This window comes from Lepidochelys olivacea (genome assembly GCF_965140295.1).
Source record: "Lepidochelys olivacea isolate rLepOli2 genome assembly, chromosome: 1".
Taxonomy (NCBI): domain Eukaryota; kingdom Metazoa; phylum Chordata; order Testudines; family Cheloniidae; genus Lepidochelys; species Lepidochelys olivacea.
In genome coordinates this window covers 34983031-35008103 of record NC_140411.1, presented here as the reverse complement: position 1 = coordinate 35008103, position 25073 = coordinate 34983031, and the positions used below count along the sequence as shown (strand labels likewise).

The 25073-nt window shown below is 38.5% G+C and overlaps 1 protein-coding gene across 1 annotated transcript in view; it reads right to left on the bottom strand.

Annotated features, from left to right (window-relative positions):
- The window catches only part of DYNC2H1 (dynein cytoplasmic 2 heavy chain 1), a 393773-nt gene that overhangs the window by 346833 nt on the left and 21867 nt on the right, over nucleotides 1-25073 (bottom strand). The window contains exons 11-26 of the mRNA XM_084624374.1: nucleotides 22355-22530; nucleotides 20557-20752; nucleotides 19878-19973; nucleotides 17239-17391; nucleotides 17024-17122; nucleotides 10070-10209; nucleotides 9755-9983; nucleotides 8923-9050; nucleotides 7807-7922; nucleotides 5466-5593; nucleotides 3859-4008; nucleotides 2695-2900; nucleotides 1908-2063; nucleotides 1702-1816; nucleotides 1069-1239; nucleotides 509-891 (exon numbers count right to left, since the gene is read on the bottom strand). Coding sequence (XP_084480500.1) covers nucleotides 509-891; nucleotides 1069-1239; nucleotides 1702-1816; nucleotides 1908-2063; nucleotides 2695-2900; nucleotides 3859-4008; nucleotides 5466-5593; nucleotides 7807-7922; nucleotides 8923-9050; nucleotides 9755-9983; nucleotides 10070-10209; nucleotides 17024-17122; nucleotides 17239-17391; nucleotides 19878-19973; nucleotides 20557-20752; nucleotides 22355-22530 — 2642 coding nt within the window. The remainder of the gene's footprint in view (nucleotides 1-508; nucleotides 892-1068; nucleotides 1240-1701; nucleotides 1817-1907; nucleotides 2064-2694; nucleotides 2901-3858; nucleotides 4009-5465; nucleotides 5594-7806; nucleotides 7923-8922; nucleotides 9051-9754; nucleotides 9984-10069; nucleotides 10210-17023; nucleotides 17123-17238; nucleotides 17392-19877; nucleotides 19974-20556; nucleotides 20753-22354; nucleotides 22531-25073) is intronic.

Here is a 25073-nt window from a genome sequence, read left to right as displayed (position 1 = left end):
TGTCTTTTTGTAACTTAAGGTTTTGCCTAGAGGGATTCTCTATGTTTTGAATCTGATTACCCTGTAAGGTATTTACCATCCTGATTTTACAGAGGTGATTCTTTTACTTTTTCTTCTATTAAAATTCTTCTTTTAAGAACCTGATTGCTTTTTCATTGTTCTTAAGATCCAAGGGTTTGGGTCTGTGTTCACCTATGAAAATTGGTGAGGATTTTTATCAAGCCTTCCCCAGGAAAGGGGGTATAGGGTTTGGGGAGGATTCTGGGGGGAAAGATGTTTCCAAGCAGGCTCTTTCCCGGATATATATATATATCTGTTAGACGCTTGGTGGTGGCAGCAATAAAGTCCAAGGGAAAAAGGAGAATAGTTTGTATCTTAGGGCAATTTTAACCTAAGCTGGTAAAAATAAGCTTAGGGGGTTTTCATGCAGGTCCCCACATCTGTACCCTAGAGTTCAGAGTGGGGAAGGAACCTTGACAAAAATAAAGTTGCGTTTAATAACACTGACCTGAAGTCTTCATCAACTCTGTTAAAGCGTGCCTGCTCTTTGGGTAGAGCTCCACGACCAAAAATGGGTTCCAAATACACCCACTTCCTTTGAATCTGGTTTAAATTCTGCAGGTATTCATCCAACTCAGCAAGTTTTTTTTCCCAGATAGACACTTTATCCTCAAAGCCTTTGTAATATGGAGAGTCCTTTAGGGACTGAAGAAGACAGCGATTATCTCCAACCTGGTTAACTATGTCTTTCCAGTCTTTAATTAGTTTGATAGTCCTGCTCTGGCTGTCTTCATAATCTGTTAACGTAAAGACTGCTCCAACACCCCAGAGCTCAAGCTCACGTAAGGCCTCTCTGATTGTGACTTCACCTTGCGCCCGACTATTCAAATCCTATTTTAAAATATAAAACAAAAAAAATTACTACTTATATAATAGAAAACATATAAATGAGCAGAGGAAAACAGTTTTACTAGAAAAATACATAACTTCAGTTTCCAAAAAGGAATAAAAGCTTATAGAACGTATGGTATAAAAAATGAATAGAATTACTTGTGAAATAATTCATACCTTAAGTGCTGCTGCTTTTTCCACAATTATATCTGCCACTTTGAGTAGATCTCCAAATAACAAATTCTCTAGACTAGTGCCTCTAGGGAGACCAAGAAGACGAAAGAGATCCAGCCAATGATCTGGAGACAGGTGTTCTCCTCTAACGTATTTCAGGACAGGAAGTGTCATCTATGGAAAATAATGCAAATTGGAATATACCAAGTTTTTACAATAACTATATCTATTCCGTTCTACTGCCATATACTGTCAAAACATAACAAAAATATATTTTTCCCACTATGTATTGAAAATAAATACGTTTAAATTGAGATCTGCTTTGTATTTTCAATATACTAATTTTAATATTTGGTATTATGCCATTAAGGTTGTTTTATTACTAAATGTGTCTCAAACACATTGAAAAAAACTGTAATGATTGTCCTGTTCACTGGAAGTAGCTCAAATGTACTTTGAAATGAGTGATACGTTTAAAAATAGTTGCAGGAGATATTTTGCTGAACACAAAATATCCTTAAGGCTCACTTTAATACACAAACAGACCTCCATGTAAATATACAGAGTGAAGCATATTACCCAGTAATACCAGAAAGCATTTTGCTTTGATTTCCCCTTGTATAATGAGGATCTTACTTTGTATTTGTCCACTTCTCTTTGCAACTTCACAGTCATTACAGTGTGTTCTTCCATCTTCCTCAGCTTGTCATGCCAGTTCAACAAGAATTCCTCAAACAGGTAAGTCTTACTCCTGTACAAAAATCAAATTTTAAAAAGAGCACAATAACACAGTACTGCAACAATCAATAATCATGCATAAAAGTTTAAAAACAAAAGCAGACCTAAAAGTAATCCAGTCTTCTTTGGCTTTTTCCTGAAAACCTTGATGAAACTCTTCATATAGTGCCCATACTTCTGCACAGCTCTCAATATCTCTACATACAGCTTTTGACAAAGAGAAATCAGGCTCTTCTAATTCAAAATGATGGCAGTCCTCGCTGAATAAAAAAGATCATTGCATTGTTATAATATTGCATATTGAAGCTATGATCCTGGACATGCTGTCATACATGCTTAACTTTACCCATGTGAGTAAGTCTATTGACTTCACTGTCCAGCAGAACACATTATGTTGCATTCCCCAAGCGGAAAAATATGTAGCATAAGAGATAATTATCATATGCAATGAACTTCCCTAGCATTCACAGCTTTCTTCTCCATATTTTTTCATTCCTTTGTATTAAAAAACAGTACTAATTTGTCTCCCAAAAACTTAAAGGAAAATAAATTATCTTTAATTGTTTTTCTCTATAAGTAGTATCCTATATAGAATTACATGCCATTTAGTGCATAAATTCAGTTGTTTCAAAGCTTAATAGATTTTCAGAAACTTCCACTTCACAAGCGTCAGTTCAGAAGAGTCAAGTTATATAAAACAATGAAGTAAATCCCTGAAGGTTAAACAGTACACTGAAATATAATTAAAATAGGATTTATTAAATTATCTTTTGTGTTCACTTTTAGTTAACTATTAGTTAATATTTTCTGACCCACCAAAGAGCTGCAGCTGCATGATTTACTGCAGAACATCCATAAAATAACATGCTATATACAAATAAATATACATACATCAGTTTTTTCTTTGTGGCTTCAAGTTCATCGAACTCAATTTTCTTTTCCTTTATGGTCAGAGCACTTTTCTCAAGCATATCCTGATGGCCTGTTTCAATGATATCATCGTTGGGCTTTAGTTGATCCCAACGAGCTTTAAACTTTTCTAGTTCTTGAAGATACACATTAACACGTGACATCACATTTCCTTTCATCACTTCAATCTACAAACCAAAAGAGTTTAAAAAAATAAAATGTATTCCTTCAGTAATTTATATCTACAAAGTTATACCTAATCAAGATCAAAATAACCAACAACCTTTTAACTTGTTTTCAAAAAGGAGTACTATTTTTTTTACTCTTCCCCTTAAAATATTTCAAAATTTAAGAGAATCTGGTATGGATATGCATTTCCTGATCTTGTATTATATCATTTTACATCCACTGTAGTTACATATAATATTTACATCTGTTCCTCACTAGTTTATCAGCTATCTTGGTCTGATAAACAGTTTTTCCTTATATCCACATTTTTTATTACAGGTCTTAGTGGTAAAAAATAAACAATAATTATAATTTTTAAAATCATCTACAGGTTCAAAATATAGGTGATAATCATGGAATCAGCAGCACACAAGAAAATTATTATGGCTGCATTGGTCCCATTGAGCCCAGCAATTCACCTGCATATTGTCCATTGCAGGATTGCGGACATAATATTTAGCATAAATTTTCAGAAAAAATTCAAATATTATGCAACAATATTAATAAAATTTGTAGTAACATGGTAAAGTTGACAAATGTTCATTTTTAAACTACTATATTCTTTTCATTTCAATTAATAAAAAGAAACCCATGAGGTGAGATATTTAACATAGTTGTGATTCTAGAGTGAACTCCTGCACCTGCACAGTACCCTAGCTGACTTCACTGGTACTTTGTAGGGGCACAGAGATCATTTTAAGATCGGGGCCTACAGCAGTATCACCTGATGCTAGTAATCTTTCCAGTAGTTTAGATGTTCTTTCTATAAAGGCTCGCACTGATGCCATTAAACTTGGTGCCAATACTAAACTGCAATATCTTTGTGGGGGGGTTAATCCAGGAGAAAAAAATGTGTCTTCTAACTAATTCAAAATGAGATCAGTGCATTTGAGTGAATTACTAAACCTTCATTCTCACCTGTTCCTTAATCATAAGTTGATGACTTTCCATCATTAATTCAAATTTATCCCACATAGCTCTCAGGTTGCTGATTGTGTCTAAACCCCCACCAGCCACAGTCCGCAAAAGCTTGTTTTTATCTTCAGCTTCTTGAAACTGGAGAAAAATCTAAAGTTGAAAAGATATTTTATACATGTATGAAAAAATTTCAATAAAATGTGGCATTTTTATGCAAACTTGTTTAAATAAAGACACAGTGGTAATTAAGAATATTTATATATTTTTTATATTTATATTTAATTCTGTTAATATTTATCAAAGTAAAACTAGACAAAGGTAAATATGGGAGACAATACAGAGCAATTAATATATGTATGAAAACAGCAAGCAGGAGGAGAGAAGTTGAGAACAAATGGGAAATCTATTGATATATTAGAAGAAGAATGAATTTATAGTCTGAAAATAAGGAGAAAAATTAAGTCACCTGACTGTTTCAGAGATTATTTTTTCATACACTAAAAAAGCCCAATCAAGTTAAAAATCATGACAAAAATGATGATTAAGTAACACTACAAAAGTCAAAAAAATTGAAGTAAAAGAAGACATTAGTGAATATGTCCCAAAATGCCCTGTTTTGAGTGCATTCATTTCAAAATGAAGTGAAGACAACAGGTACTGAGACTCAGGGACAGTATTGCTCTGTGGATTATGGAGGCTTAATCCCCTCCAATATCCACCACCTCCACAAAACAATTTCTACAGAATTTAAGCATTCATTTGAAAAAAAAAAAATATATATATATATATACACATACACACACACACACGCATATGCACATATTACTAGTCATTACATCCAAAGTGAAACCAATACAGTATTGTCTTACTGAGTATGCAGACAAAGTGACTGAAATAATAGCTATAAGAGAAGGGTCAAGTGCCCATACATTGCAATCAAGTGTTTGGTGTTGAAGACTAATAATGACAATTCAGTAAATATTTTTAATTAATTCACTGCCAATCACTTCTGCAGAATCAAATTCATCCAACATTCTTAGATGCAGTAGCAAATGTAAAGGGGAGGTAATCCTCCCATCATTTTTTTAAAAAGTACTTTTTTTAAGTAGCAAAGCCCTGCAATATAGTTTGTTTGCTCTCTCTCTTACTCTCAGCACCTTGGTACCTTCCTGGTGAGTTCATGCCCTGCACAAGTGTGGTCTGCAGAAGAAAACTCAGCTGCCACTAGGCCTTTCATTGGTACCTCACTTAAATATGCATCATATTAAAGAAGCAGGGATTTTTAAAGACGAAGCTAAAATTTAATCACAGGATTTTAAGATCTTCCCCTCCCCCATTTTAATAGAAGCCAAATGTTATCACCATAGTCTAAAGGTCCTGGGAAACCACTCTGATTTGAATTTGCTGTGTAAGTGAGGTGTGGTAACACACAATAATTGACAGAAAACACAAGGAAGAAGCAAGAAAAACATTAAAAGCAACAACAACAAACTGTTGTAGCAAACTCTACTAATAATATTTTGAAAAGTATTTTGCTCAGGCATACTAAAACATGACTAAACTTTTTGCCTAGATATTTTCCTGACTATGATCAAATAAAATCCTACCTCTGCTTTTTTTTCTTGTAAATTTCCATACTTTAAATTATCTTCTCCAATTTCATCTACAGTCTGGGGCCTAATTATTAATGCTTCTGTGGCATCCGTAAGAAATGAAGAAATATCATGTAGATGAGCTATATAAAGAATATTGGAAAACAAATTTATTACAAACAAAAATATCCATGATACCAGTCTTAAAAATCAGATAAATGTGTGTGCTAGACAGTCACTTGAACTACATGAAAGATGGTCCAGTTGTTACAGGATTAACCTGGGACCATGGAGAGACAGGTTAATTCCCTATTCCACTTACTCACTCTGTACTTCAGTTTTCCAACCATAAAGTGGGGACAATAGCACTTCCCTACCTCACAGAGCTGTTGTGAGAATACATATATCTTCAAAAAAAGGTTATGTGGCATTCAGATATTAAAGGAATTAAAGTCATATAAATACCATAGATAGATCGATAACAGGGCAACAAGGGGGAATAAGAATCACCTCTGCACAGGTACCTAGACTATGGGTCCAGACACATACTCCTTTCTCTCCCAGAGCAGGGGAGCAGGAAGGAGAGGGAGATGGGCAGAGACCTGGCTCTGCCTCCCAAAACACAACAGCCAACATGAATAAGCTCTCATGTAATTTGCTGCCAGTAGAGGCTAACTGCTGGGGTAGTGCAGTTTATGTAGCACCCTTTACTTGTAGCCATGCCTAAAGGATACAATTTAGCCCACAGTAAGGTGCTATTCAATATGAGTCAGGGTGGAATAATTGGAAACTAAGGCTATTATTGTTTTAAAAAAAATAAACTGTCCAAGCAGGGCTAATAAGCTATTCCAGTGTATGTCACTACAAACTACAGGAAGACTGCAGCTTGTCGCTGTGGACAACCTAATCGCGCAATGATACTGTGGCAATTGAAATACAGACTTCATAATGTTGGTATTGCAGAGTCTATAAATCTCAAAAGACTTATGGGCTAGATCAGTGCTTCTCAAATGCGGCCACCATGGCCACATGCAGCCACCAGGGCCTTTTCTTTCAGCCACAGCCTCCTGGTGGTGATTGGGGGGAAAGCAGTGGCCCCTCCTAAAAAGCCCACTCTGGAGACACAAACACTGGAGGAGCAGACAGCCAGTGAGTTCCCCGCCTTCCCAGAGGTGCTGGGGTCACACTTCAGCCCTGGGGCTTTGGGCTCCATCCCCCAGGCACGGGGCTTCAGGCTCCCGTCCCCTGGGTTCAACTCCCTGCTCCCCTGGCCCCTGTTGCCTCCCTATCCACCTCCCCATCCAGGACTTAATCTGTCCCTGGGCTTGTCAGGGCTGAGTAAATCTGCTGTGAAAAGGGATATTTGTATTTGTTAATACCCCTTTTCACAGCAGACTTAGTAGCTAGCTGTGCGGCTGTGAAAAGTGATGTTAACATACAAATATCACTTTTCACAGAAGGAGACTTACTAGCTAGCAACCAAAAAAGCAAAAGAAACAACAAAAAAGACAAGAACGTGCAAAGCACCTTATTTGTGTTTCTATTCTGTTCAGGTCCAGTAAAGAATAGAGACAATTGTATATTTTTATTATTGAGTCTACCAAAAAAAAAACCCCTACATAAATAAATTACAATGATTTGGACACTTTTATGTGCATATTTATTTGTTTTTCCTAAAGCTAATTAGGTATTTTAGGAAAAATTGTCAGTGTGGCCACCAGCAAGAGTTGGTGGCCGTACTCTGAGGCCACCAAAAAATTTGTTGTGAGAATCTCTGGGCTAGATTGTGCCTTAAGGCACAGTACTATACATTTGGTGATGTGTAAGCAGCATTGCATCTAGGAGCAACACCATTAGACACTGTACCTCAAGGACATCCCTTCGAGATACAGTTCGCTCCCCCATCCCTCTTGCTCCATGGTGGACAGTAATTTGCTATGGCCTATATCATTCCCCTGTACCGTTGTAGGGATGGAGCAGGAGTTCTGTCCATTCCCTAGCCTCAACTACCCTCAAACTTTCAAGAATGCTTCTCTAGAAGAGTAATACACAAGAAATTTCATATAGATGTGGTTATTTCTGGCATAGTTTTTGGCCAAATTAAGTTTACAGCATCTTTTCCAAAGCCCAAAGAAGTCAATGGAAAAGATAAACATTGACTTTGAAGGGTTTTGTATCAGGCCCTTAATGGAAAACTAAAAACATACTACTTTTGCTCCAAAACAACTTTGGTACTTCAGTTTTCCCAAGGATAAAAGATTTTTTTTTAAATAAAAAGGTTACTATATATAATAAACACAACAAAAGCAAAAGCCAAAAAAAAAAAACCACCACCAATCAGCCACCACTTATTTACCTTGTATGGACTTTCTTAAAGACAGGACAAGAACATCATAGAGCTTCTGTATAAGATCATCAATCACAGTCTTCACAGGATTGCAATTAACAATTAAACAATCTATCTTGATGGTGCTTCAAGATTCAACATAACAAATTCCAAAATATAGAATAAAAAGAGAAAAGATTAAAGGTAATATGCTCTTTATTATACTTTTTATATAATAAACTTTAAAAACTGTCATTTCAATACTTTATACATTATCTTCAATATTTTCATAGTTTTACAACTTAATATTTTACTAAGAAAATTGTTCATATAGAAGTGCATAAATAAATGTGGCTTAATGTGTGTATATGTAATTATGTTCAAATACTACAATAACTGTATATACAATTTTACTGGAAGCAATTACAAGCTAAGACCCTGACCCTGCAAATACTTATGCATGTGCTTAACTTTACACATGAATAGTGTCACTGAAGTCACAGGGGCTACTACACATGAATAAAGTAAAGTACATTCTTAAGTACTGGGAGGATTGGGGCTTTAGATCTTGATCCTGCAAGAGTATCTGCTAACCCAGACTTCTGCACTCTTGCAGCGCACTGACATCCATGTGGATGGGAATTCACAGGTACAAGGGTCCACACTGGCATATCTCAATATGGGATCAAGGCCTCAGGGCCCAATCCTACAAATACTAGGCATATGTATTACTCATGAGCATAAGTGTTTGCAACATCAGGCCCTAAAGGCCCCAAGTACTTATTAACTGGAACAGTACTTCATGAATTCAACTGTTAAGAGCTGCAAGCACTATGGTTGGTGTATGTGTTTGATCAGGCCTTAATCTATAAGGAATCTACAATTCCCATGAAGTCAATGGGAGTCTTTCAATTGATTTCAGTGGGAGTTGGATTGGACTCAAAGTCATAAAATTCTGTAACACTAATCTGAAGAACAAGGAGTTAAAAAAATTATAATGGTACACAGACGTTAAAAAGCAGTGCTGAAATCCTGCCTAATTTTTTTCATATAGAACATATATTTCTATTACACTATTTACACTACAGTGATTGGCCAGTGAAAGAGTCCATTGTTCACACACAAAAATGTTTAGGTGAACTGTACCTTGGAAGGCGTTCCACTTCTTTCCCTTTCCCTTTTAACGCTTTAAAGTTTTTTTCCCAGTCTTGTTCACCAGAAAGATGTGTTTCCACCAGAGTTTCCATATCTACTTGTCCAATTATAGTCCATTCCTTTTCAACATTGTATTTGATTATGAGGAAAATAAGTAAGAGGTTAAGATTATGAAACATTACTTGACATGAATATTAATAAAAAGAGTAATCTCTTTTTATATTCTTAATCTATCATTTGTTAAAATATTTTGCACCCTTTCAACTCAATCATTTTAACCATAACAAATGGAGGTTCTCTTCTTCACACAAAGATACTTTCCATTAGTCAGTGCTCAAAGCAGAAGGCATAGACTGGTATGACATGGCCACACTTTTTAATGATACTGTAAAACAAACCTTGAACAAGGGGAGACAGTCTCTTACAATATTAAGATTTCAATGGGAACTACAAATATGCTTCAAGGTAGGCATGTGCTTAAGGGTTTTGTTGACTAGGGATGGACATACTCATATGCTTAAAATTAAGCACATGTGAAGTGCTTTGCTAAATCAGGACCAGAATGTACAGAAACCAGGGGTGCTGGAACAATTTTTATAGTGGGAGTGCTGAGAGCCATTGAATGACACTGTGAACCTTGTATATAATCGAAACTACTTCAAGCCAGGTGGTGTTGCAGCACCCTCAGCACCCCTAGTTACAGCACCTACGACAGAGACTAACAAAAATCAATGTTCCACTTCTTCTAAACTGATTCATCCCTAAAATAATTGTAATTAGGTCTAAAATGATAAGTCTTACTCAATCAAAATACTGTACAAACCTTAAATTGGTTTGAAACTTCTGCCAGTCTTCTGAACAAATTCTCTGCTTTATTGAAAGTAGTCAGAAATCCACTTGCATTTCTTTCAGTCATAATAGTGAAGATGGACTCCTCTTCTGTTTCACTCACTCCTCTAAACTGATTTGGAAGGGAGATGAACCTCTTCATTTCTCTGTAGTATCTAGCTCGTACTTCTTCAAAAGGAGGTTTGAATTGTAATCTTCCTTGTCTAGAGAGAGAAACAAACCATATAAAAATTAATATTTTAGACAATTTCCAGCTACAATATTTTAATAATAGGAAAAAATATCTTACTTATAAGTTAAATCAATATTTATTTCTGGTAGATTCTCATTGAGTGCCTCCAAACCCATTTGATATTGATGCTCCAGAGCTTTATAGAGTTGATGATTCCAGTGTTGTCTCCATGCTTTCATATCACGAGGAAGGAAACCCTAAAATGTAATAACATTTATTTAATTTATATATCTTTCCTCAGTGCATAATTAGACTGTGGAACTAGTGCCACAAGATGTCATTGAGCCCAGGAACTTAATAAGATTCAAAGAGGGACAAGATGTTTATATGGATAATAAGAAAAAGTGTTGTAACACTTAGTGCAAACAAAGAGTTTTGTTAGGGATAAAAATATCTCATGCTTCAAGGCTTAAGACAAAATCTATTAAATGTTAGGATGAGGTCTTTATGGAAGCACATTATCTCACATCTGTCTACTGTGGAGTGCCTGCACCTTCCTCTGAAGCATCTGGTACAGGCCACAGTTGGAAATAGGGTACTGAACTAGATGAGCTACGGGTCTGATCCAGTGTGAAAATACCTATGTTCCTATGATTTAGAAGCCTATCTTTAGGTACCTGTTATTGAAAATCCTGTGTGATTTGAAGAATTAGTATTACTTAATAAATAGATTTTAGATGCTGTCTCTCAAAGCAAGGACATTAGTCACTGAAGACAGTCTCTACAGGAGGAAGAAAGCACATTAGCAGGAGTGATTAAAGAGAATTTTACTGGAATCTGTTGTATTGTGCACTGTGAGGAAGTCTACAGCTATAACAAGCACTTCAACGTCAGTAAAAAGTTACTTAGTAAACCAATCACACTACTGCAGCAAATTTTCAAAGGACAAAAGGAACGATAAATTTCTTAACGGATCATTCTTTTTCTGTTAACAGTTTCTGTCCTCATTCATCACAAATGGATTATTCCTCTCACCTGTGGAATTCAGACAGTCTAAAGTTGTTCCTGGAGTCTCCAGGTCTGAGCCCCACCTTTGAACTAAGGCCCACAGAAGAGTTCTTCCAAAGCTCTAGAAACACTCCATCAATTAAGAAACCAATTTAAAACTGTATAAGGAGGCAATTATGTTTAAGTCCCTCTTTAGAGAAAAATGTTAACATGTTACAAATTGCATTCTGGTCATTTACGAGACTACCAGAGTGGGGTGAATGAGGAGAGCTGTTAACAGAAAGAACATTATCAGATAAGAAATTTCTCATTCTGCTGCACAGCTACTCTCCTCATATATAATAAATGGGAAGTAGTGAACAGTAATTCACAGAAGTGGAAGGAGAGGACAAAGCAGAATTGTAATTATTATTACAGCAGAATAATAAGCAGAAATGGAAGTTTCTCCACCTGATGCAAGAGCTTTGTAATTTAAGGAATTATTTGCAGCATCTTTCTACTAAAGGATGGTTCTGCAGAGGAATGGAAAGCCACTTTGCAAATTTTCCTTGGATGAGGCTCAGACTATTTCTTCTCACAATGCAATTAAGTATCTTGTAAAGGGAACCCCAATTCTCTCCATGAATGGTTTCCCAAATGCATAGCATGTCAACTGGTACAGGATTTTAACATGTCGCCTGCATAGAGGCCTTAAGACCCTGCCATTTTGGATGGAATAAGATGAACAGGGGAAATTGGTGCGTATACTCTGTATGCTTTAGAGCTCTAGGAATTTCCATTTATGCCACAACCTTTCCAAGAGAGTGCCAGGTTTGGAACAAATTATGACAGAACTATTTCCCAGGGACTGTGGAAAGAAGAATTTACCTTGGGCAGAAAGGTTTCGGGAGCAGTAAGACATTTTCTCATGACAACAGCAGTTTGGCTCTTGAAAAGATAATTGAACTAATTTCAAAACCCGTCTTTTGGAGGTAATGGCAACTAAAAAGGCTGCCATAGGCTTGTCTAATCTATCAATCTGATTAATTTTGACATGTGATACTCAGTTGGGGAGTCTGATATGCCTGTCAAACCATTATCCTGTTATGACGTTTGGTTTTAGGACCCCCACCAAATATCCTGAAGGAACTCTAGTGCAGCTGAGATCACCAGAACTTTCTGATTCTTTTAATTATTTGTTAGTATTATGGTAACATCTAGAGGCCAGGGTCCCATTTACAAACAAGAAACCGTCCTTTCCTCTGAGAGTTTTTTGCATCCCTTCACAACAGAAATGAAACCTGACCAGATCAATAAATGAAATTTCCTCCATGAGTTCTGTCTCGATACCAAAATGTATCAATGAGATTAACAGAGAATTCCTTCCAAATTATTCTTCTCTTTTAATACCCAGACTGTTAACTATTGCTTCAATATGTCTGGTCTTTGTGCTGATGCAATGGATGTTCCTTGGTTCTCTATCAAATGCAAAAACATATGCATTTTTTGTTAGTGGACTAGAAGGACTCCAGCTCTCTCTTTTTCCTCATTTATGCATCTTTTATTTGAACTGTCCTGACAGGCAGCAGATTATCAGGATGGAAGACCAATGAATTACTAAACATGATTACAAAGGAAAGCCACTACACTGCCACTACAAAGCAATCATGTAGTTGCCAAAAGCTTCGGTGGCACAATGAGAACACCTACGATGGACATAAACTGTATATCCATCCAGACCATCTCAAGAACGTAGCTAGAGATAGATCCAGGTGGTACTCAATCTGCAAGGAGGCTATGTCTCTGTGAGATTTGCCAAGACAATGACAATGATGATGATAATACTCCTCTCTGCCCAGAACATTACTTCCATTGCCTCAGAGAAGCTTTGCCCTCTATTACTCCCTAAAAGGGAAATAAACATTCAAGTTCAGAGCATAAGCCAACTTCTAACTAACAGGCAGAAGAACAAAACTTTGCTTGGGGGCAAGTTATTCTATAACTGCCCATATAGAGTTCCTTGCATCTTCCTTTGATGCAGCTGGTATTGGTCTCTCTCTCATAAACAATATTGGACTCAATGTACTGCTGGTTTGCTCCTGTAAGGCCATTTCTATGTTTTAGAGCTGTCAAAGTAAATTAAAAGGATCTATACTCTGAGATGCTAAAAATCTGTGAGGTGCACGAAGTGTGAGGTTAAGAGAGCTAGATGTTTTTCATTTTTGAAAGAGAGAGAGAGAGACCATAACCCCTTGGTCATCTTTGATTTGATAGCTGCTTTCAACTACCTGAAAGGGGGTTCCAAAGAGGATGGCTCTAGACTTTTCTCAATGGTAGCAGATGACAGAACGAGGAGTAATGGTCTCAAGTTGCAGTGGGGAAGGTTTAGATTGGATATTAGGAAAAACTTTTTCACTAAGAGGGTGGTGAAACACTGGAATGCGTTACCTAGGGAGGTGGTAGAATCTCCTTCCTTAGAGGTTTTTAAGGTCAGGCTTGACAAAGCCCTGGCTGGGAGGATTTAACTGGGAATTGGTCCTGCTTTGAGCAGGGGGTTGGACTAGATGACCTTCTGGGGTCCCTTCCAACCCTGATATTCTATGATCTTGTCTTCCAGTATGCTACCTATCCTGCAGGTATGCTTCCCCTGCCCACTGCAAGTAAGAAAGGGTCTAGAGTAACAACTGGGTTGGTTTTCAGCACATTGTCTGTACTGTCTACCCACAAAGGGGCATTCAGATGTGATGCAGGAACGATGCCTAATTTTGCACTGCATCTAGTGAGTTATTCCATATCTTCAGAAGGAATTTCCAAAGGCACATTTTCAGAAAATGAAACAAATGCATGGCACCAACTATCCTGGCTGCTGGAGATAACTAGCTATGCATGACAACTGCCAGAAAATGACTGATGCAATGAAGTTTTTGATCTGAGAGAATCTTTACGATAGTGGTAAAAATTACAGACAGAGACATGTCTATTTTGACCCCTAGATGAGCAATTTTTTGTATTGTGTTGAAAAGGATCTTGTTGATTTCGAAGAACTGGTGGGTATGAATCCTTTCCAGCAGCAAGCATGTTATGTGTGGGTCTGTTTCTCTGGACACGGCGCTGATTGGGATGTTGTTCAGGAACAGGTAAATATTTATGACTTTTGGCCTGAGCCTTGTTGTTACTACTACTAGCCAAAGTGTCTGGGTGGAGACAGTATATCAAATGGAAAAATATTGTACAGGAATTGCAAACTTTTCATGCACAAACACTCATTTCCTCTAATTATGAGGATTTTGTTGGTTTTGGAAGAAAACTTAATTTGGTCTTTGTGGGGAACTTCTGCTCTAGATTTTTCCTTTCTGGTATGGCAATAGTCTCCTTTTGAATACACTTGGTGTTGATAGCAACCAGGGGATTGCTATGCTATATTTGATGGTGAGGCTTGAGACCTGTCTGCATTCTCAGCTACTAATTTCTCGAATGTTTCCTCAAATATCCTTACAGCTAACTACATCAAGAAAAAATTGTCAAAAAAATAATACTGAAATCCGGTAACACTCAGGGCTTTACTCAGTAAACCAGGACCCATTTTGAACATCTATATATCTTAGGCATATATGGGTCCCATTATCATATCTGAGTGCTTCACAATCTTTAATGTATTTATGCTCAAAAAATCCCTGTGAGGTAGAGCACTCCTATCATCCAAATTTTTGCAGATGGGGAACTGAGACACAGAAAAGTTAAGTGATTTGCCAAAAGTCACACAGGAAGCCTGTGGAGGATCAGTGACTTGAACCCAGGTCTCCAAAGTCCTAATCTAATGCTCTAATTACTGGACCCTCGTTCCATTTTTTCAAATGCTTCTGCATGGAAATGAATAAAAATTAAAATTATAGAACCAAGTGATCAAGAAAAAACGAACCACCAATTTGTTCCACCACTAGGGGAAAAGTTTCCAGTGGGCTGAGTTGAAAGATGGCCTTAATTCTGGAGCCTCCATCAACAACGCTTAACTACCTCTGAATTCCACAGGTGACAGGCATTACCCATTTGAGGAGGAGAAAAGCTGTTCAGCAGAAAAATGTTTTTCTTTTAGTTCATTTCCCTAAATATTACAAAACAGCACACAAACAGCTTTTACAAGAATAGTGAAATTATTAAAGTTTTAAAAAATATATTGACTTCAAGGTAAAATTGCAAAGCTTTAAAAATTGAATTTATAAAAAACAATTAGGAAACAAAAGTACTAGCAGAATATGTGAAGAATCAAAAACGTGCTTAGTTTATTTCAGTGGTTCTCAAACTGTGGATCGGGCCCAAAGTGGGTTGCGACCCAATTTTAATGGGGTCACCGAGGCCAGCATTAGACTTGCTGGGGTCTCGGACTGAAGCCTGAGCCCCACCACCCCAAGCTGAAGCCAAAGTCCAAGGGCTTCAGCTCAGGACAGCAGGGATCTGGCTCCACACACCCCCTCCCCTGCCCAGGGTCATGTAATAATGTTTGTTGTCAGAAGGGGATCACGGTGCAATGAAGTTTGAGAACTGCGGGTTTATTCATTATTCATACTGTGCAATTCAGGAGTTGGTAACAGACATTGCAAAGAAAATACAAGCTGAATATTTCCTTTGCCTACCTGCAAACACCTGACTATAGTATTCCAGGTTTGCTAAGGATATCACAACCATTTAAGTGTATAATTCCATAACTGCTGATTCATAGATATTAAGGTCAGAAGGGACCATTAGGATCATCTAGTCTGACCTCCTGCACAACGCAGGCCACAGACTCTCACCCACCCACTCCTGCGAAAAACCTCTCACCTATGTCTGAGCTACTGAAGTCCTCAAATCTGATGTCAATAGAAAAACTCCCATTGACTTAAATGGTATTTCAAAAGAAGAGCATTCCTTGCTTTGGCTTATGTAGTAGCAGTGTCACCAACTCTTATTGTTAAAATATGGTACTGTGTAATTAGGACTTGGCAGGTAAGGAAAGAAAAAAAAAACCCTCATCATTATTTAAAACAGTGGTCACCAACTGGTCGATCGCAATCTCCATCTGCACAGTGGGGCTGCCACTAAGACAGGCTCCCTGCTTGCCCTGGCCCCACACCGCTCCCGGAAGCGACCAGTACAACCCCACGGGTGGGTGGAGGCAGGGGTCTCCCTACGCACACTGTTCATACCTGTAAGCACCACCCCCACAGCTCCCATTGGCCAGGAATGGGGAGCTTTGGCCAATGGGAGCTGCGGAGGCATTGCTTGCAGAGAGGGGAAGTGCGCCAAGCCACGTGCTACCCCCCCACCCTGGGGCCACAAGGGGCACGTTGGAGCTTTCCAGGAGCCATGTGGGGCCAAGGTAGGCAGGGAGCCTGCCTCAGTGGCAGCCACGCTGTGCCGCTGACCGGGAGCTGCCTGAGGTCCGTGCAGCCAGGCGGAAGGCCACACCCCAAGCCCCAGCCCTGAGCCCCCTCCCAGAGCTAGCACCCCAAACCCCCTCCTGCACCCTCAACCCCCTCCTGCACTCCAGCACTGAGCCCCTCCAGGAGCCAGCACCCATACCCCCTCCTACACCCTAATCTCCAGCTCTGACCCCCGTCCCAGAGCCAGCACCCTGAACCACCTCCTGCACCCCTCACCCCCTCCTGCACCTCAGCCCCCTGCCCCAGGCTCAGCCCAGAGCCCCCTTCCAGACTGTGAACCCCTCAGCCCCAGCCCAGAGCCCACACCCCCTCCCGAACCCCAACCCCTTACCCCAGCCCAGTGAAAGTGAGTGAGGGTGGGGGAGAGCAAGTGACAGAGATAGGGGGAGATGGAGTGAGTGGGGTGGGGCTTTAGGGAAGGGGTGGGGTAGATCCTCGGTTACCCTTGAATTCAAAAAGTGATCTTGGGTGTAAAAAGGTTGAAAACCACTGATTTAAAAAGTAAATGCATGTCTAAATTTAAAGTCTACACATATATCCTATGCTGCCTTGGGATCTTAGGTTTTTGGAACAAAAGCTTTGTAGTTCACCTTTGCATTTTTATTATTAATTCCTCGTTACTGAAAATTACTTCATAGCCTACAATACAATAATTAAATCATGCCTGTGACTCAAGGCTGGCGAAACCAGATCTAAGTTCCTGTAGTCCATCTTTCCAACGCTGCTGCTGCCGCAGTAGATCAATATTCATGAGAACTACAACCTGTAGAAAAAAGAATTTAAAATGTGCTAAATATCGTACTATTAATTTGTCGTCAATGAAAATGGAAGAAAGTACGGTCCAGAAAAGGTTATTTCAGTTTCATTAATAAAACATACCTTTTCAATGAAGTTAGTATGCCACTTTCTTAGTTTTCTGTTTTCACTGGAAAGCCGTTCAGCAGCAGCTTGTAGTTTTTGAATATATGCTTCTAATTCTTTAGGGTTATCCCATGTTATCTGTGTCTTTCCCCCAGAGCCAGCTTTCGAATGCTGGGGGGGAAAAATAAAGAAGCAAATGTTGCAAGGTTTAAAGACAAATATAGAGCTAAATCATCAGTTTGCAATCTAGGCCACAGTAAGGGACAGCTTCAGAAGGAGTTTGTGAATTTGAGTCAATCTCTCTCACCGTCTCCCTACAGCTCCAGAAAGGAGTATATTGTCGCAGCATATGCTCTGTAACACACCAGTGTAACTAAATCAGTGAGTGGGTTAAGGGAGGGGGAAATCAAAGCTCTGCCCACTCCCCGCCAACCTGACAGAGATGCCTAGCCACTACGCACAGCCTGGGACGGCACAGGTATGCCACACATCCCCTCTGCTCCCTTGCATCTTCGCTCAAAGTGAACCATGAACTGATCCACAACTAGTTACTTCTCCAAATTTACACGTTCTCCATGAAAGTAGTAACTGTTTAAAAGTACATTGTAAAAACTCCTATTGTCAGACGACCTGACTTGCAGTTTATCTGGATGACATAGGCATTTTTGTATTTTTCCTTGGTTTTGGAACATATCATGCTAAGGTTATATTTTAAAAATTATAGAAGAAGGGCTATGCTTGCATGAGATTTTGAATACATTCCGGACTTAAGAGATGCAGCACATGATCTGAAGCCCAGGGTGGGGGGGGTGGGGGGAGGACGGGACATAATGGCTTTAAGCCATCTTTGTGCCCTCCAATCCTGGGCCATTCTGGTGGCTGGAGAGACCTCCACTGCAACCTGCAGTTAGTCCTGGAAGACTGTCTAAGTTATAGCAGCCTCCCCAGACTGCCCTATGAGCCACAGTGGCCTCCAATCTCCGCAGCACCGCATGCTGTGACCCCACCCCTGACATGTCCCTCCAGTCCCCAGCTATGCCAGGGCTTGTGAGGAGTTCTCTGGAGGCCCCGTTCCAGCTGCCTTCAACAGTGCTTGCACTGGGGAACCTTCCTTAATTACATATGGGGCTCTTAGAGCCTCTTTGCAGCACTCAGGCCCTTTTCATAGCATAAAGGGGCCCAAGCAGAACAGAGGATCATACCAGACTATACCCAGGATACAGTGAAACTCATGATGTACAGAATGTTTGTCAATGAATAAAGTAAATAAACAGCAAAAATAGAGGAAAAAATTCTTCAGTCTTTCTCTTATAGTAATCTCAAGAGTTATCTGTACCAATGCTATGTTAAATAAATTCAGACAATAGGGTAAAGTTTTAAAGTGATAATATCCCTTTAAAGTAGGGGATGGGAAGGAAGAAAAGAAAAAAATACATGAATGTCACGAATTTGGACACTTTCTAAAAATCTATATTTCAAACTCCTTAAAATAAGTTTCTAGTACTTCCTTTAAAAAATGGTGAGCTTCTTCTTAAATGACTGTAAACCAACACTTTGTTCACAAAACAAAAATATTAAAGTCTTTGACCATTAACCCACAGTAACAAATAGTATCCATAAGTGAAAAAACAAATGCATATAGAGAATTTTTAATTTTTCATCTAAAATTATAAGCTGTTTATTTTCAAACAGTCCAAATAGTCTCAGAAATCATAAACCTAAAGAGGGAGAGAATTCCAAAAGCCACATTTTTTGATGATCTATGTTTTTAGAGACGTAAGAGCTAAACTATTCCTTTTAATTAATTTCATTTCAAGAATAAACACCTTATATATATATCTCATATGTACTAAATAGACAAAAACTGTTAAAAAAGAAAGGGGTTGCAGAAAATTAAAAATAATAAATTAAAATTAAAAATTAAATTTAAATTAAATTAAATTAAAATAATATACATGATTTGTCAAGATATAAGAAATTACACTTTTACCCCAAGTTGGTCCTTATAGGCATCACCTGCAAGCCTCCCCACCACACACATACACACCAAGCAAAGGCCTCGGTAACTATGTGGACCTTACAAAATGCCCTAAAAGGCAACAAAACCAAGCTATTTTGAGCTTACAGGAAGAGCACTCATGAGCACTTCAAGAAGAGTAATCTGCCTCCAGCCCCAAAATGTTCAAAGCTGAGGCCTGTCCTCAGTTGACCTCAATAGTCATAGTAATAAATAGAGAGCCTCTTGGAAAACCAGGACCCAAATCATATAGTGCTTTACAGTTCTTGAATTGCACCTGAAAGTAAATAGGAAACCAGTGCAAATTTCTGAGAACAGCTGTAATATTTTTCATACCACCACCATTACTGAAGCACACAGCCACATTCTGCCCCATCTGTAGCTTCCAACTGGTCTTTAAGGATAAAAAGCACATTATAATAATCAAATATGAAGGTAAAAAAAGCATAAGTAACTGTGGAAAGAACCGTATCTGAAAGAAATGGTCATAATTGTCTAGCTAAATGCAGATGAAAGAGACGTTCTTGGTCACTAAAAAGTTGCAGTTATAAAATCAACAGGCTAATAAATAATCACAAAAAGATAAGGGCACATGAAATACATTGCCAAAGCTTAAAGCAACAAAGAAGGATTCCTTTACCTTAATTATCTGTTCAAATGCTAAGGCAGACTGTAACATCATTGGCTTCTGACTCTGAATCATCTGTTGATCAATTGAATTGTAAAAATGTGCCACCTATGAAACAAATAGGATTTACGATAAGCAGCATATTTCCATTTATATGCCAATAGTTTTTAATACTTACAATATATTCCTGAGAGTATTGCCAATTCCAATATTTTCAAGACTTACACTTTATCAATATGATTTTTAATAAGATATTTAACAAGTATATATAATACACCATTTTAGAGCATGTGATCATGTCTCCCTTTAGTGGCTGGCCCTAGCAATTATAAATTTGCACCTAAAAAGGCTATATTTACCTTAAGTGGAAAATTGCAAATGGCTCTCTTTATTGTAATGTCTCATAGTCAATTTCAAAAACAGGTTAATTTTTAATACTGCACTAAACATTTATGTGTGTCTATTTCTTTATTTTTGTTCAGTTTTTAGGATTAAATTTATTTCCAATATTATCATCATTTAATGTTTTTAAATTGTTCAAGAAACACACTGTAGCTTTAATAAAGATAAAGGGTTATAGCAGAAAGCTTATTAGCCTGATAATCAAATGACAATATAATGGTCTGGAACTACGCTACCATTAATGCATAGAAATCAGTACAGATAGTGGTTATGGTTTATTATCTCATACCTGCTTGAGGATAACTGCTTGCTTGCAGAATTTTTGTGCAGTGTTTGCAACTTGCTGTATTTTAGCAGGAATAACAAAGCCAAGTGCAGATAATTGACGTACTTCTCTTAGGAGAGTCACCAAACGATCTGAATAATGTATTTTTAATTCTCCATCACAATGATCCAACTCCATAATAGGACTACTAGCTTGCATGCTAAACCAAAATTAATATTAAAAATTACCAAGTATGATTTGTCCAGGATCCTTTCCAAAATGCTGGATAACATTTACTTTTTTCTGACTATTTTTTATTTTGAAGTTGTTCATTCTATGATTCTTGATGTTAATCCAGTCACCTCTATTACTATCCAAAACCTCTGAAGACTAGCAACAAGGGCAAGACATAACAGAATTTCATTTTAACATTTGTTTTTACTCAGAAGATTGTCAGGCATGTTATAATACACATTGTTTCTTTAGTTTCCATCCAGGGCTACTCTGAGCACTCTTTGGATTCACAACCATGCAAGGGGACTGCCAGTCTGAATGTGACAGGGCTCACGTGACACTCAGCCATGTGAGATGGAGGAAGAGAGAAACTCCAGGGCAGAGCCAGCCTGAGGATCAGAGACTCAGACCACCAGCAGCAGATACAGAAACATTTGCATCAGACACAGCAATACTGGTGGGGGAAGAAAAGATGAGCCACAAATCCCCTATACCAAGAACTATGCAGAGAGGACTCTCCACCTCTGGGGACACCAGAGTTCCTCAGTCATTTTTGCTCATGGAATGGAGAGGGCCTTAAAGTCTATTACTCTATGAGAACCAGCCCAAGGGCCAGAGACTCAAGCTAGCAGAAGCATTTGCAGCATATTGTCAGATACTAATACTGGCATCAGACTATCTTCAGTTTTTGCACTTGACAATCTCACTCCTGTGCTAACTGGCTGTTTGTATCGACCCTCTCCCAGCGCTCCTCAGTCATTTCTCTTCAGCTTTATTCCTTCTGCCCTCCATGCTCCCCTTCCTCCTTTTCTCACCCTCTTTCCTCTGCCTCATTACCCTTGCCTCCCTCTCTTCAATGCCTCCTCTCTCTTGTTTTCAATTTAGCTAATCCTCTCTCAACAAACCCATTTTAAAAAAAGCCTAACAAAAAGCAAAACCTTGTCAGGCATCACACTATTCATCTGGCTTGTTTGTTGTAACTCTTCACTGTTGCCAACTCTCAGGTGAATACCGGTATGTAAGAATCTCATCTTTCATTTTTTTTAAATTAAGTTGGTAGCCCTCATGTCTGCAGAGGAAAGCTTGGAAGAATAACCCAAGTGTGTCTTAAGGCTTCAAAAAAACAGAAGGTAAATAAAAAGAACTGGCTACTCCCACATTTTTTTAAAATCTCATGATTTTAAAGATAATCTCATGAATTGGCTTTCATCAATTCATCTTCTGTCTGCCTTGTCTATCTAGATTGTGAGCTCTAAGGGACACTGACTACCTGTTATCCTATATTTGTCCAGCAGTTAGCACAATGGGACTCCAATCTCATTCAGTCTCTAAGAACTACTGTAACACAAATAACAAATAAAAATAATAATAAAAATATTCCCAAACATATTTCATTTTGCTTTACCAACCAAGTCTGATACAATCCACAACATTGAAGTGGCTATGAACTGCCTTATTTTATTTCTCTTATTTATTCTCTCTTCTACACCAGAGCATCACTGTACAGGTCTTCATCAGCTCTTTTTAGATTACACTGTAATACAGATTTTGGGAATAGTTCTTACTGCGTACAATATTCTATACTTACCAAAGTCCTGACCGGGGATTCGACAAACCTGACTGAATGTCCCTGGACCAACCATCAAATTGTTCTTGTTCGTAAACCTTAAACTGTTCTAAAAGATCATCTGCATTTTGACGGAATGTTTGAAATCCAGACAAGTCAGAAAGAAGAGCCTCTGCAATCTTGATGGCGTCATCCACCTTAAACACAATCCCATTTGTCAAAGATGAAAGGGGCATAACTTTTGGATTGTATTTTTATTTTAGACACATGACAATAAGTACAAAGATCATTATTTGCAAAACACAAAACATCTAAAGGCAAATTGTTATAAGTGGAGCTCTCCAAGAAACGGATCTTTTGGTAAAGCACGTGATTTTCAAGGAACATTTGTGTTCCCTCTTTAAGAGCCAGATATTGAAAGTCACAGTCCCTAATCACAGGGTCCTTTTCACCCTTTACACTAGTTCTTTTTGAATCGAACATGAACATACTGTAGTCACTTACTCTAATATAACCTCCAAACACTGACCATTAAAAACCAAACATTAAAAGATATCAACACTACATAGAAAACTTCCATTTACAAATTTTAAAAAAGAATACAGCTGCAGTTACCTAAAGATCTCAATGAACACTCAAAATCTTAAGGAACAGGATTTTGTCAAAATCAAGGGAACCTGCCAGTAGGCTTTGAAATTTGCACTACAGGCCCAAGCACAGAGTACAGTGAAGAGGTGCAGATGGTGGACTGTAAGGAAGGTTAGTACAAGCACTTTAATATTGGTGTAACATGGTGATCTTACCCCTATTTGATTATCAGATCCAGCTAGGAAGGGGTGGGTGATTCCTATAAAGAACTGAGATGGCTTAGTTGGAGGGGAGCTTCAGGAAGGAATTTGGTTCCTGGGGCTGGTCCTAGAACAGGCAGAATGAGACATAAGGGGAAAGGCCTTTGGGCCCCTGCAGCTTGTTTTGGTCATGAAAATAAATGAAGGTAACTTACTTGTAACAGAGTTCTTCAAGTTAACTCTGCATATTCACTCTCTGGGGACCTACACCAACCCTTGCAGCAGGACAGTGGAAATTAGTAGCAGTGACCAATAAGTGACCATGCTTCCCCACCCTCCTGCCTAGTGCTCAAGTGTGTTTTGAGCATATGAGTATAAAGGGGGTGTGGCACCGTTACCACCTCGGTTTCTTCCACCGCTAAAGCGGAAAACTACTGATATTTTAATACGGACTCTGGAGGAATGGAGAAGGTGGAGGGGGTATGAATATGCAGAGTCCATCTCAAAGAACTCTGGTTACAAACAGGTAACCTTCATTTCTTCTTTGAGTATTCTCTACATATTCCCACTTTTGGGGTAGTTTGACAAGCAGTGCAGTAAACTGGATGGAAAGGTGCAGAGTTCTAATTAAACAAGGATTGGAGTAACACTCTACCAAACTGGGCATCCAACTTGGATGCCATATCCAAAGTGCAAGGCTTCACAAAAGTGAATAGTAATCTACGTAGCAGCTTTGCATATCTCAAGGGAATGTGTTTATAAAAGCTGTAGCTATAGCTACTGCCCTAGTAGAATGAACTCTAAGCGGAGTAGGAATGGGAAGAGAAGCTCCTCCGTCTATAACACTCTTCAATGTACTGTCTAACCCACCTAGACAGAAACTGAGATGAAATGTCTTTCCCTTTGATTTACCAGCATATGAAACAAATAACTTAGAAGACGACTTAAAACTCTTTATCTGAATAGTATGATAGTACTATCTTCACATCCAACAATGGTATCCTGGGCTCCCTTTTAGATGAATGAGGCTTTGGAAAGAACACCAGTATATTAATAGTTTCATTTACATGAATCTCAGAAACAATTTTAAGAAAAAATTTAGGGTGTGGTCTAAGAAACACTGTGATACACTGTACCTCACAATGACACCCTGTAACCCGCATATTCATTATTCATATATGGTTGTGATATTTCATACAACGCATGCCATGTAAGGTATCATATGAGAGGTCATGATCTGTTGAAACTGGTTATTCTGTCTCAGTATGCATATCATTAGTGTGTATAGAGTTACGAGATTGTGCTGAATGGTTGTCACTGAAATATGCTGTAAGTTTGCTAGTGGCATGCAAAAATCTCAGCCCAGGTGGGGTGTTGACCATACATTAATCAACTGTGTGACTCAGCTATGCAAGCACCACACAAAGGGAACTGATTTTTCACTGTGACTCAGCAACGCCCACCAGGACATGCTTAGGCTAGTGTCTGCCAGGCACATGGGCCAAGGGTATAAAATAAAGGACAGTTGACGCAGGCAGGGGCCTTTCTCCTCTAACACCTACACTGGAAACAACCGGGATGCCAAGAAGACTAAGATCTGAGGAATCTTGTCCAGACTTCAGCAGGGAAGTCTGTGCATTAAGGACTGTAACATCCAGTGGGGTGAGAACAGTGTCTGACTCAAATCCTGTTTAGTTTATAGAATATAGATTGGATGCATATTTTTATTTTCTTTGGTGACCATCTCTGTTCTTTTATGCATATCACTTATAACCACATAAAATCTATCTTTCTATAGTAAATAAACCTGTTCTATATTTTACCTAAAACAGTATATCTTGCTTGAAGTGCTTGGGAAACTTGAGCTCAGTAACAAAAGCTGGTGCATGTCTTCTCCACATTGACAGGGGGGGCGGACTGGGTTACAAACTTACAATTCTCAGACTTCTCAA